We start from the raw sequence: 14,322 nt of genomic DNA on the forward strand, positions 1-14,322 counted from the left end.
AACGAGAATCGAGAGAAACAAAAACTCTCGTCGCAAGCACAAGTTTGGGGGTAGGTTGTATGGTGTAAGAATGACTGGCCATAGAGAATACTGTCTTCCACTCTTGCCAAACGGGCTGAAACCATCAGTACATAATCCAAGGTAGACATTTCTTCTCTCATACGCAAAGTCGGGATACTTTGATTGGAAATGCTTCCACGCTTTTGCATCTGAAGGATGTCTGATCTCACCATCTGTTGAGTGCTCCGCATGCCATCTCATTGGTTGCGCTGTGCGTTCAGACAGATACAGCCTCTGCAACCTTTCCGTCAAAGGCAAATACCACATCCTTTTATATGGTACTGGAACTCTTCCACTCGTATCTTTATAACGAGGCTTCCCACAAAATTTGCATGAAACCCGCTGTTCATCCGCCCTCCAATAAATCATGCAGTTGTCTCTGCATACATCTATTACCTGATACGATAAACCAAGACCAGCTACGAGTTTCTGAACCTCGTAGTATGAGCCAGGAGCTACATTATCTTCGGGTAGAATACCTTTTACATAATCAGCAATCGCATCCACACAGTCTTCAGCCAAATTATAATCCGTCTTAATGCCCATCAATCTTGTAGCAGATGATAAAGCTGAATGACCATCTCTGCAACCTTCGTACAATGGTTGCTTTCCAGCATCCAACATATCATAAAATCTCCTAGCTTCAGCATTGGGTAAATCTTCCCCTCTAAAATGATCATTTACCATCTGCTCAGTACCTACACCGTAATCTACATCCGTTCTAATTGGATCTTCTAATCTAACCGCTGGCTGAGGTTCGCTAGTACTACCAAGTTCATAATCAGTTTCTCCATGATGATACCAAATTTTGTAACTTCGTGTAAACCCACTCAAATATAAATGAGTCCAAACATCCCATTCTTTAATAACTTTTTTATTTTTACAATTAGAGCAAGGACATCTTAACATACCTGTTTTTGCTTCCGGTTGTCGGTGAACTAACCCCATGAATTCGGTTATACCTTGTTGGTATTCTTCCGTAAGCAATCTCGTGTTCGGATCCAAATGAGGTCGATCGATCCAAGAACGAAAATAATTTGAAGAAGACATGTTTTTTATGAATCAAATTCGTGTGTAAAGAAAGTGAGAGGGAGGATGAAGATATGGTGTGAATGAAGAGGAAGAGGGGTGCTTGTATTTATAGTTGAAATCCTGCCGACGGTCCGAGGAAATTCCGACGGAATTCCGATGCAAACGGCTAGTTCGTCGGAATTTCCTCAGAATTTTTAAAATCCCCCCAACGGCTCTCCAACGGCTCTCTAACGTCTATAATATTTCCTCGGAATTCATCGGTTTTTTCCGAGGAATACTAGTTTCCTCGGTATTCCGTCGGAATATTCCGACGAAATGAATTTTCCTCGGAATTCCGTCGGAATATTCCGACGGAATTCCGAGGAAGCAAAATTTTGTGTTTCCTCGGAATTGCCTCGGAAATGCCTCGGTATATTCCGAGGAATTCATTTTCCGTCGGAACGTCCGTCAGAATACCGCTGTTTTCTTGTAGTGTATTTACATTTTAAAAAGAAGCATGTGTCCCACACTTATGCTGTAATTCGTACGAATACACTGAACGTCGATCACTTTGAGGTCCTCGAGTTACAAAACTATACAATAAACAAGAAAAGAGCATTCATTTTTCCTTTATAAAATTGTTCTTGTAAACAACTGTAAACTTCTCTTCGGTAGTAGAATTTCGAGAAAAGTAATACTGTTTCACCAAATGATTCCTTATGTTTATCTTTTACCTTTTTGTTGGAAATAACATCTGATCAATAGTATACTAATATTTGAATCTATGTAGTTCCACTATTATTAATAGACGAAGGTATCATTTCAATACATTATACTTAATTTGATCATTGCCATATTACTATATGACTGATTTTTTTTTTTTTTTTTTGAGAAGGATATGTTTACATTTTTCACACGTTACAGAGATATCTGTAAAGGACCGTAATAATATCGAAAAAAATAACTACACATAGACTATGTGACATAGTTCAAGAGAGTTTAATCAGCAATGCATGTTTTCTGGTTTTGAAACATTACATTTGCAGCTACGATTCGCTCAGTGATCTGAAACATTTTGTATATGTGACTTTAAGACATAATTTTTTATTTAAAGGTGGAAGTACTAAATGATCTAAATCAACAGCTTCTAAGTATAATTTAATACATATTGCAGATCACGACACCATTACTGATGATAAATGTAAGGCAGAAGATCTGTGGATCAGTTGAAGTTGCTCTAGTTATGTGAAGAGAACATACATCACGCGCTAGACTATGGAGCATGTGTTTTGGGGTTTGATCCGATCGCTAATAAAAGGATTTGAGAACATCGTACTAGCTAGCTAGATCTAGAGAAGCATGCATGCAATTTAAAAACTGATTTTGGTTTTTGGTAATCAGTCATGCACGGTGTGCTCCTGTTCATGTGTATGATTGCACGCTTTACACAAAAATAAATAAATAAACGAGACACCAATTTTATACGTGGAAAGTATTTTCGATGGAGTAAAAACCATCCACCCAATGACAAAACACATATGTTTGTGAAATAGAACGTCTTTTTCTCGCAGAAGAGATCTGAAACCTCAGAACTTGAAAGAACCAAAATCTTCAAAAAAAAAAAAAAACTCCAAAACTAAATATATATGCAGAGACAGACTCTAAACTCACTACATTTCAAAGATTTATATATTAATTGACAATAATTATAATATTTTTTTTCAAAAAAAAAATAATTTTAATATTTTATAAATTTATAAAGTTTTGTTAAAATAATTAATAGTATTAATGTTTGAGAATAATCTTAAGATAACATCAAATAAGTTTAACATATGAATTTATTAAGCACAATTCAACCAATAATAAAACAATATGTACAAGACAAAACATTTTAAAATTAATTATTTATTAAAAGTTGAATGAGTATAATATAAACAAATTTTCCCTTTAAAACATTACTTTTGACTATGAGGGTGTTATTCAATCAGTGCTTTGTAATCCATCAAATTTTAAAATTTTAAAAGATTTTAAATTGGTGAATTTCAAAATCTGTGTTGTATCCCCTGGATTTTAATTTTAATCATTATTCATGAGACTGCACAATAGATGATTTGAAATCAATTTAAAATACAAAGAATTATAAAATCTATAAAATTTAATAATACTAGATTTTAAAATTTTAATTTTAATCATTCCTTAAATAACACCAAATTTTAAATAGAATTTAAAATAATCATTCAAATTACAGTGTTTAGATTTAAACTCTATTGAAATAAATGATTGAATAACACTTTCTAATCCTTTAAAATAATACTAATAATAAATGTAGAGAACATATATAAATTATCAACTTATGTTATTACCGATATTTAATTTTAAATAAAACAACATAAGATTTCATTGTTCAAGAAAAAAAACAAAGATTTTGGTCTTGCAAAGGAGCGAGGCGGTTGTTTTATATAGGGATCATCCTCTACTCTAACAATCTTTTCTAGTTATTTTTTCTCTGGTCTGCCATGGTCTCGATCTTTGACTCGTTCCTCTGTTATGGCATTATCATCTAGACACACTACGCATTAAGTTTCCCCACTAAGTGTTATAATTATAATTATTGGGATTTTAATATTCATATTTATCAAACTAAACTTGTAACATTTAGGCATTGATCACGCAGACCTGACAAGTGACAAGAACCAGCGGATGGATTCTGTTTCTAACGTGTTGTGGGCACGATGAGAGGAGACTTTAATTGATCCGGTCTGTCATCTTATTGGGCTAGGCTTGGTATGTATCAATCAAATAAGCCCAGTTGTTTTACTCATTGCCTCTTAAATTTTTTTTTTTTTTTTTTTTTTTGTAACAATTTGCCTCTTAAATTAGAGTGAGATGTTTAGGATTTCACCTAGTCGCTTACCCTTAAAAAAACATGAACCACACTAGTTGCTCAATATGCAGTGCACACAGAGGCAAATGCACAGCTTCATTGAGTTTGCATATATGCTTTCCCTATCAAATGCACTGAGTCTGTTCTTGCTGATGACAATGTAACTGTTGTTGAGATCCACACAGAATATGCTCCTAAAAAGAAGATGAAACCATAGTTTTTTAGCAACAACTATATAAACCTTTACCCTCTCAAAATTATTTTGGTAATATAGCATGAAAATTGTGTAACGAATTATTGATGGTTTTATTGCTTAACTACTTAACACAGATAGTCAGACTGAGAGACAGGCAAGGTAAAGCTCAGAAGTGATTAAAGTGAAAATATCTGTCAAATGGGTTCTAAGCTACATGAAAGGGACACAAATGGCTTGTCTCGATACGCACGTACCGCAACAACTTTTTTGTTTGCCTCTGTTTTGGTTTCATCATCTTGAATTGAAGTATATTAAAAAGTCTTTGGTCAAAATGTACCCTCATCAACATATTCGAACCAGAACCATTGGATCTACCTTCTCTATCTTCAATAGTGTGATGTTGATTCTTACTGTCCTACAAAGTGGGCCGAAAGCTCTGTGGAAGAGAGACTAATGAGAGTTTAGTCTTTTCACGCATGTGTTTTTTATTGACTTAAAAACTGAAGAGATTGTTGTATATTGTGCCTTATATTTTTTTCGATTATGCTTTGCTTCCTTTACATTGCTCAAAAGTTTAATAATTGGTTCGACGAATGTGGAATTTATTGTGTATGAATGCTATAGAGAATAAAAAGAGCACATGCAAATATCACAGATTTAGGAAGGAATAAGGTACCCTTTTCCCCTTGGGATTTAAGGATAAATGGATAATAGCACTGCTCACATTATTATCGTACTCTTTCACTAACTATACTTCCGATCGATGCTCTACATGTGTGTTAGTGGATATGGCATCAGTATCACTTATCCTTTTATATTTGTCCTTTATATTTTAGTATTGTCAAGATGGGAAGTATAAATTTTAGCAAAAAAAAAAAAAAAACGATGGGAAGTATAATTGTAACGCCTCCACCATCTGACGAAGGGGGGTCTTACGTCCGCTTACTGAGTCTGTAGGTCAATCGTCTGATGGATGGTATGTTAATTTTTGGAGTTTTGAAAGAACCTACAATTATTACATGATTGTCTTCTATATTTTGTCATTTTTTCCACTATTCCAATTCAAAAATACTTAACTCTCAAGTCTTTATAAATAATTGACTGAAAAGATAGATGCAATTTTGTAACACATCTAACCAAATTAATATTAAGCATTTTCATATGCACTATCATATACCAGATATTAGATGTTACAGATCACCTTTACTCACTAACAAGACCAATTTTCTATCCGCCTTTCAAATTAGAACTGAAACAGTTAATCAATGAATGATACTAATCGTAACACCTCGACTATCTACAGTTGATAGATTTCCATCCATCTTTACTCGGCCTATGAGCTTCACCCTGTAAAATAAGAGTGATGAGTTATTATTATTTGAGAAGCATGAAAACTTTACAATTACTACATAATTTTTCTCTGTGTTTTGATGTCATTCACACGGTACTATAAAACACTTTCAAATAGATTATCTTTCTTTTTACTATCCCAATTCAAAAAGATTTAATTTTGAAGTACTTTATGAACAATAACCAAAACTCTGTGTGATTTGATGATAAAGATAATCAAATCAATTGCTGAAAAAAAAAGATAATCGAATCAATGTTATTTAGTTTTTCTATATACATGATAATATACAAAATATACAATGCCTTAACAAAATTATATCAAAATTTCAAAAAAAAAAATTATAATAAGTCACGAGTTAGTTTTGTAATTGAATTTGTAAATCTTCACTAACGCACGTGCCAATATACACTGTCGACATATCAGATATGAGGTTGCTTCTATTCATCTCAGGTTTGACGAAATTGAATTTTGAATAAAACCAGTTATGCAAATGAGGATTTGGTTTTGTTTGAAGAATGTGAACAAAATGAACTTGGAAACACGGAACAAGAAAATGTGTATATAACGTGTTGTTGGAAATTATGGTGCCAAAATAACACTGTTTGATTTACGAGATGATCATAACCTTTTGTTGTAAATATGTCTTGTTTCATGAACCAACCAGCTGGTGTCTTTACGTTGGTGTCTGTTCTTCAACCAGCTGGTGTCCTTACCTTGGTGTCTCTTCTTCAAACATTTTTCTTGACTCTGACTTCTCTAGTCTTCACCAAGTTACTAACCATACCAATATGAACATGTTAATTATGTCTTACTTCAAACCAAAGACTTGAACATGTTAGATTAATCCTATTCTGTTCGATAGCATGAAATTAAATTCTGGACTTTCTCTCTGAAATATTTTTTAGAATACAACACATTGAACTATAACGATTTTGGGTTTACAACTTTTTTTTTTTTGAAACACGGGTTTACAACTTTCTACACTTCATAGTTTGCAATTGATTGCCTGATTCTTTTTTATATATAGCTTTCAACTAACATCTCTTTAATGAACATTTGATTGATCCAGCATTGTTTCTGTCTAAATAGGCACCACCTTAATTACTCATGTATGCTCTAAAGTTTAACCTTTGCCGAATTTTATAATTGAGGCTAGTCCACTAGTTTTGATATTAACCATTCGGGCCGACATAATATTGCAATTGTTTAATTGTATCTACATTTCTTGATTCTATAATAATAATTATAAAACATTTTTTTAAATGCTCAATTTATATGCAAGAAAATCGTGTATTATTCCAAAAACACATGAAATAGTAAAAATTTGCATACAATGTTCGATGTTTTGTTCTTGACCACTCAAAAGTGCATCACTGTTTGATCCAAATTTCAGTGGTACCTTTGGGTTCAAATCATTGTGGAGTTTCCATGTACTTATGACAGGCTTTATAAGTGACTTCTAATAATTCGATCTCTTTAACTAGACTTCTCGAAAGCCACCTTTCTCTATCGTTTTGGTTGAAGCTCTTTTGGGATAATATAATAAAATAATTAATGGGTCTTTTGTCTTTATGTCCTATATTGATCCCACACTGGTTATTGCTGGTGCCCAAAAGCACAAGGCATTACCAAAGTATAGACATTATTCTTTTAATTTTGATCATTCCTACAAATTAAAGAGTGCAATCAAATCCTTCGTACTATTGGATAGCAACAAGTATCTGTTTAGAAGTGTGTAAACTCTTGTCAAATGTAAGAATCATTACTTCGATTAACTTTTCTATGATTCCACATAAACTATATATGTCAATCAAAGTCTCCTGTAATATCGTCAACTTTGCACTCATATATCTTCCAAAAGAAGACATCAATTTTGGTGAAGAGACAGATTATCATGTCCTTGAAATGATGGTCTCATTATGTAATTTATTCGATAGAGTTCTCTTCTAGCTTTTGGTTTCTTCCACCTGTTTAGGCGAGATTAATATATTCTTTAACTTAAATCCACATAAGCCACAACAATTCAAGAAAAGAGACTACCCTTTACTGTTTTCCCAAGCTTAGTAACTTAACATGATTAGTAGTTTAGTTCATATATTCTGATATTCTGAGCAAATAGACTTATACACATATAGTCGAACCGATCACATTGTACATCAACTTGAGCAGATCTACTAACCATACTAAGGAAATATGCTTATGCTTATATATCTATATGAGACAATAAAAATATGCATTTACGAAATAAGTAAATCAAATTATATATTCTTTTCATTTTTATAAGATGATTTCTTCTTTTTTTTAAAAAATGTTTTATGCAAAAAATAAATTTACTCAGTTTTCGCAAAAAAAAAATTAAGCAAATTTTGTATCAGTGAATTATTTTAGTTAATGTTTAATCTAAATATACATAAAATATATAATTTGTGTACTTTTCTTAAATTTCACATTATAAAAATTATATAAAGATCCATAGGAAATACAAATATCATGAATTCAAAGACTTATGCAAACTATCACTATATATTTAGCTAACAACTTTGGATCATAGACTGAATAATAAGCATAGCAGTTTATAGTAAAATATAACCATGGTGGTGGGCTCCCTCCGCCCTAATTAAGCATACTCTCATTTCTTGACTGACTTAATTACTCCCTAAACTGCCAAATGTCATCCATGTTCCACATGGGATCTTGTGTGACATCCTCGTACGCTTCTGCCACGTGACATTCCGTTCCTATGTCTGAATTTCCCATGTAATAATATTCCTCCATCTCTGGAATATATCCGCCGAGTTCTTGATAATTGCCTTCCTGGTTACACATCGAACCATCAATGATGGTGTTGGGATCTATAAAGTGTGGAACTGTCGTGAGATCAGGCATGAAAGTGGAACTCGAACTAGAACCATCTATGTTGCTCAATCCCGGGTTCTGACTCGAGATATCTGTATATGTTTGTGTACTCGTGGAGTCGTAGGATTGAGGAGGAAGAAGAGACTTATCGTTGTTGTTTTGGGGACAGCAATTAGTGAATGAGTTTTGCTCCATCTTCTCGATCAATCTAGGGACCCAGAAACTACGAACAGCGTCAAAGAACTTGTCGCTATTGGATTCGATGTTGAGCTGTCGAGCTTGCTTCTGAACTCTCGTTCTCCAATAGTTCTTGATCTCGTTGTCCGTTCTTCCTGGTAAGTACTGTGCAATCTTGGACCACCTAAAACACACACAATATTAATCGAATATGGCCAAACTTTTAGGTGTATAAAATAAATAATATGAGGATGATTATGAGATCGAGAGTGACTCACCTATTACCCCATTTAGAGTGCAGCTCAAGGATCAAAAGCTGTTCTTGGGGAGTTAGATTCCCTCGCCTGATATCGGGTTTCAAGTAATTCAACCATCTCAATCTACAACTTTTTCCGTTTCTCTTTAGCCCTGTTTCATTTATTTTGTTTTAAGATAGAAAATAAAGATAGTGATTATAGTAAAGTGAGATAATCTAATGAGTTAAGATCATGTTTTTTAATTAATTACCAGCACTTTTGGCGACGAGGTTCCATCGACCTTCACCGTTATGGAGGATGTAATTTGTGAGAAGAGTGTCTTCCTCCAAAGTCCAAGGCCCTCTTCTCAGCCCTACCTCTTCACTTTCTTTGAAGCTCTTAGTCTTCATCGAATCTTCCATCCTTCAAATTTTCTAATTAATTTGTTTCGTACTCTCTCCTAAGCTCTATGCATGCATGCCTGTATATAGAGAGAAAGGTTAAAGCTAGAGAAGCTTTTAGTTCTTTGAGAAGTGAAATTGAATCCACAGGTTCTTGGGAATTTATAGACTGTATTGGAAAAATGTTGTTACTTAACTATCAGCTTGTTTTTCACAGTGAGGAATTAGCACACGTTTTCAACTTAGATTAAAATTTAAAAGCATTCTTCAGTTAGCTCTCTCAGTTTAACTCAAAGGATATTGTTATATTAAATATATTGATGTACGGATTAGTCGAAACTATACAATGAACCAGGCATCTATTTTTAGAATAAAGGCAATAGTCACATATTTCATTAACGTTTTGTGATAATGGTTCTCGAGATACCATATATTCAAACAATTTTCTTTTATTATTATTCAATCATCTAAATATAACATTCTAATAGCATTTTTAAGGAAATCTATCTATATTTGAGATTAATCTAATCCAGGTTTGTGATTGATAAGAAGTACAGAATATATCGAGATACAGTTTCGTTAACTCTTTTTGTGTGATGATGAAATGGAATGGAATATGGTGACATAACTATATGGATTAGATGTTCACGTGGAAAGAATATGGAATATAGTTTGGAAGAAGAAGTACAGTCTATATTCTTAAATAAATTAACTTTATTGGTAAAACAATTTCCTCACAACATGCCAAAATAATTGATTTAACTTTGCCTTATTATATTTTTTTCACTTTTTTGACATCATATATTTTTCACTTTAGAACACTTATATTGCAACATTAAAATTTACAAGATCAGCGGGATGAAGATATAAACCCGAAACTAAAGCCGACGAAACTTTGCCTTATTATATAAAACCGGCTTTCAATATCACATTAATGCTTTTCCTGAATAATGAGATTTAGCCTTGTTTCGAGGCCACCTCGCCATATTTACTGATGTTTTGATAGCATTTTAAGTCGTATAGATGCCCGATGCGACCAAAAGAAATACTGTCACAAAATATGGTGATTTGGCATTATGTAAAAAACAAACAAAAATAGTTGCCAAAAAGGCTGAAAAAGATTTAAAATAGTAAGAAATCAAAGTTCACACTTAACTCATCATTTATAAAATGGGAGCAAACACACCGGAATGCAGTTTCACCATCAAAGATCAGTACGAGTTTAATCCGTTTACAATATATTCGAGATTGTTATTGTAAGATAACCATATCTTCAACATGCATAGGTGTGGGTGGACATATGAATAATCAGTTTGGTTCAGATTAGTGTCTTTTTGAGTTTTGAGTAGCTTACATGTGGATTTTGGGATTTAAATTGAAATTGAATAAAATTCAGTTTAGTTTAATTTGGGTATTTTTAGCTTGTTTGGTAATATATATATGCTAACTGATAGGCGTGGAACAGATCCGTATATCCAAAAAAATTTACGGTATCCGGATCTGTGGACTTTATATCCAGATCCGAACCCACATGTATTCGGATCCAGATTCGTAAACATAATTTAAAATAATAATTTTTAAATTACTAAAATTTTAAAATAAGACTTAAATTAATTATTTATACAAAATTTATAAATATATAAGTGTGTATAATATTATAAAAATTAAAATATAATATTATAAGACTAATTTATGTATAAATATTAATGTACCAAATATAAATATCAATGAAATTAAAAAAAAATAATATATTTTTAAATATGAATTTAGATCCGGATATTCAAACTTAAAAATTAAGTTATCCAGATCCAAATCTCATTTTGACGGATTTAAAATTTTACTATTCGGATTAGGATCCAGACAAATCTGATATCCTATTTTTGGAACAGATCCAGAGCGGATCTCGGATCTAGTAACTGACCTATATTGGAAGTGAATAAAATTCAGTTTAGTTTAATTTGAGTTATTTTAGTTTGTTTGGATAAATATAGAGATGGTGACTGACCTAAAATTGTAAAGTTTTTTTATTTTATTTTTGTTTTTTTTGGATAATTTGAATATTTATTTAAAATACTCGAATATGAATTAAAAAAACAAAATAACAAAGAAAAATGAAAAAAAAAACAATTGAATCATATATCTAGATTAAAATTTAATTAAAAAAAAAAGCAAAATGTCTACGAGTTGTGCTGCTTTATTTTTCGATATATATATATATATATATATATATATATATATATATATATATATATATATATATATATATATATATATATATATATATATTGAGCTTGCAAAAATTTTAGAACATCTTTGACGTAAATTTTAGAAGACAACTGTTTTAATTTTCTAGAAGCCAGCTAATTATCCTGACTTCGCATAGCATATATCCTCCAAACTTTGAATATTCCAAGAGTATTCCAAGTTTTCATTCGTCAGTAACATTATGTCAATAACAATTTTTGTAAATGAGGAAGGGGTCCGTCTCGCTTTAAACCGAGAAATCAAAAATGTCCAAGTGCATGTATTTAAACATATGGTATTTCATAATAAGACCTCTCACTTACTGTTTAAAACCAATCTTTTGGAGATGATAACTCACCAGAAAAAATGTAAATTAAAGCCTAAAGACCAGGAATAAAGAAAGTAAAGTCGATTTGACATGTGTACTCCCTAAAACTAGCATTTTACTATTATGTGATCAACAGTGACAGTTAATTTTAGTTAGATATATTTTTGTTTATTGAATAGATATAAACCATAAAATTCATCAAGATATTATCAATAGGATTGGAGTAACCTAATTGATGTTTAACTCTTTCTATGTTGTCTACAACTTACACATGCTATATTTTAGATTTGAATACGAATTATAATACATCAACAAAAGTGAATTAAAGGATTAGTATTGCATTAGACCAGCTTATGCATATATTGCCACTTGGAAGAGAAACTAAAGGATACCTGACACTTGCCGACTCACAAGTCTATAAAGATTTTAAAGGACGAGGGTCTTATCAAACGAAAACATTATTCATCAGACCCACCCGTAAAACATTTATATCGCTTCCAACAGATTGTGTTCTTGAGACCCAAGTTACTATACAAAATTCATGTTACAAGCATGATTCGAGTCCAGGCATTATATAAAGATTTCGGATATCAAATAGCTATATATATATATTACAGACTGTTAGTTTTAAGATGGAAAGTACTATCATTCAAGAGAAATAGAAGTGTTATTCAGTAGTGAAAAGGACTGTCACTGAAGATAGAAACCAATGGAACAATAAGAGAACAGGGAGACGTAGCGTAATTGAAATAATCCTTTCCAAAACTATTAATCTTCTTCTCGTTGTTTCCTTTCCAAGAAAGCAAATGCCTAATAATAGGGTCATATCAATTATCATTCCATGGATAAGTTCTAAGTCTAGATCGAAACAATAAACTGAACACAAGATAAGTCCTAGTTGATGAAAATCTCTTTGCGGTAGAAGCAGAGACATATCACGATAGTGAACCTTGAGGGCATGCATCAAGCAATATTTAAATGATCGGAAAGACATTCATCGACGATCTCCACGATGTATGGATTCTCTAATGCAGCGGACACACGTTCTTTGTCGTTTAGTTGTTTATTGACTGCATTTTCAGAGCAAGAAAAAGAGAAAATTCTATAAACAAGCGCGCTTGTACAAGCAGTTCAAATCTTTTGGCTATAGAGTGGAGTTTAATGATTCATTTGCTCTGTCACTCTACTATTTTACTGGGGACCGGACAAGGTCGATCAAAACCCAAACACGCATAAGCAAGGATATCGAAAAATGACATACCTGCAGCCTCTGTTGCATGAGTACCGGGTGCTACTCTTATATCAACCTGCAAAAAAAAAAGTCTTTTCAAAGGATAGAAGCATCAAGCATAACAGAAACTTTGCATTCTGTGGTTATAAGGTACTAATAGGAACATTTAGTAGAGGCTCAAGCTACACACACTCACTTAGCAATCATCACAACAATAGTTTTAACATGAGAAAAAGAAGAAAAGAAAATTACTCTGCCTAGCATATCACAAGTACATGTGTTAGTGAGATTTTATTTAGTGCAACACTTGATGAATACAATTATGTTCTAAAAAAAACAAAAACATGAGAGAAGGAGGTTGTACTTTGTATCGCCCAGGAAGGTTTCGCATAAGTTTCACGCGGACACAAAGACCGATTAAGGTAGTCATGCCACAAAGTTTCATAGTTGGAGTAAATGTAACCCTATCAAAACGAAAACGGAAGAGCTCAGCACAAACATAAAACTTAATATTCATACAAAGAATCACAAAAGCTTCATTCTCAACGTACCTAACATAACTCTTGTCATCATCCACTTCGACTGAGTCTTTTGTAAGTACTTTGAGGTGTTCCAAAGAAGAAGGACGCTCTGGATCTTTGATATTTCTTATATGATGTAGTTGAAAGTCAAGGAGAACTACAATGATCCACAGTTATCAACTAATAAAAACTTGATGACACAGCATAAGTCCAAGCAAAAAAGGATATCAAAAATCTTGAGATGGTCGATTGGTTCTAGTGAAAGCTCATCTGTATTGCTCGAATCAGGACGAACATGATGCTCTTTAGTCTCGTACACGATTGGCTTCTCATTACTTAACCTAGAAACCATGCTTCTCTGCCGAAATATTTAAACAAAGAACGTCACAAGACAGGAGAAAAGAAAAACAAGTGAGAATCGAAAACCCTAACGAGCCAACACAGAACAACGATGATGGTGTTTTTCCGATTTTTGTCTTCTTTCAAGAAAAAATTAGAAGAAAATTATATATAATAAATTGGAAAACCGATGTTGGGCCAGGCCCATGTAACTGAATTATCAAGAAGAGCTTCGTGGGTTTCTATATGGATCCTAGAAAGCTATATACGGCTGTTGAGAAGCTTGGTGTTAATTTGCTTATAGTTGGGAGCCATGGTAAATGGGCACTAGAAAGGTGTGTTAACCAAACTAACATTGTTTTAGTTCGCCTTAACATGATGTAGTTCTAACTCAAGTGAAGCTGATGATCGTTCTATAACTATCCCATTCTTACCAACTGTTTTTTTCTTGTCCATCTTTTGGACTAAAGGCCTACACGAGTTTCAG

At 32.7% G+C, this 14,322-nt stretch overlaps 2 protein-coding genes across 2 annotated transcripts; both read right to left on the reverse strand.

Annotated features, from left to right (window-relative positions):
• Positions 1 to 7,934: 7,934 nt before the first annotated feature.
• Positions 7,935 to 10,643, reverse strand: LOC106357106 (transcription factor MYB62-like). The gene is made up of 3 exons (XM_013796791.3): positions 9,043 to 10,643; positions 8,814 to 8,943; positions 7,935 to 8,719 (listed from the first exon to the last, which is right to left on the reverse strand). Exons 1-3 carry the CDS (start codon positions 9,191 to 9,193, stop codon positions 8,152 to 8,154), a joined length of 849 nt encoding a protein of 282 aa, XP_013652245.2. The 5' UTR covers positions 9,194 to 10,643; the 3' UTR covers positions 7,935 to 8,151.
• A 1,749-nt stretch (positions 10,644 to 12,392) lies between these two features.
• On the reverse strand, positions 12,393 to 14,167 carry LOC106357107 (protein AE7). The gene is made up of 5 exons (XM_013796792.3): positions 13,725 to 14,167; positions 13,527 to 13,632; positions 13,340 to 13,439; positions 13,006 to 13,051; positions 12,393 to 12,814 (listed from the first exon to the last, which is right to left on the reverse strand). Exons 1-5 carry the CDS (start codon positions 13,846 to 13,848, stop codon positions 12,708 to 12,710), a joined length of 483 nt encoding a protein of 160 aa, XP_013652246.2. The 5' UTR covers positions 13,849 to 14,167; the 3' UTR covers positions 12,393 to 12,707.
• Positions 14,168 to 14,322: the final 155 nt, after the last annotated feature.

The sequence above is a fragment of the Brassica napus genome, chromosome A7 (genome assembly GCF_020379485.1).
Source record: "Brassica napus cultivar Da-Ae chromosome A7, Da-Ae, whole genome shotgun sequence".
Classification (NCBI taxonomy): Eukaryota; Viridiplantae; Streptophyta; class Magnoliopsida; order Brassicales; family Brassicaceae; genus Brassica; species Brassica napus.

Coding starts and splice junctions, on each gene's coding strand:
- LOC106357106 (XM_013796791.3), bottom strand. CDS start 9,193: ATGGAAGATTCGATGAAGACTAAGAGCTTCAAAGAAAGTGAAGAGGTA. Junction 8,944..9,042: donor CCTCGTCGCCAAAAGTGCTG/GTAATTAATTAA, acceptor TAAATGAAACAG/GGCTAAAGAGAAACGGAAAA. Junction 8,720..8,813: donor CACTCTAAATGGGGTAATAG/GTGAGTCACTCT, acceptor TGTGTGTTTTAG/GTGGTCCAAGATTGCACAGT.
- LOC106357107 (XM_013796792.3), bottom strand. CDS start 13,848: ATGGTTTCTAGGTTAAGTAATGAGAAGCCAATCGTGTACGAGACTAAA. Junction 13,440..13,526: donor GATGACAAGAGTTATGTTAG/GTACGTTGAGAA, acceptor TCGTTTTGATAG/GGTTACATTTACTCCAACTA. Junction 13,052..13,339: donor ACCTTCCTGGGCGATACAAA/GTACAACCTCCT, acceptor TTTTTTTTGCAG/GTTGATATAAGAGTAGCACC.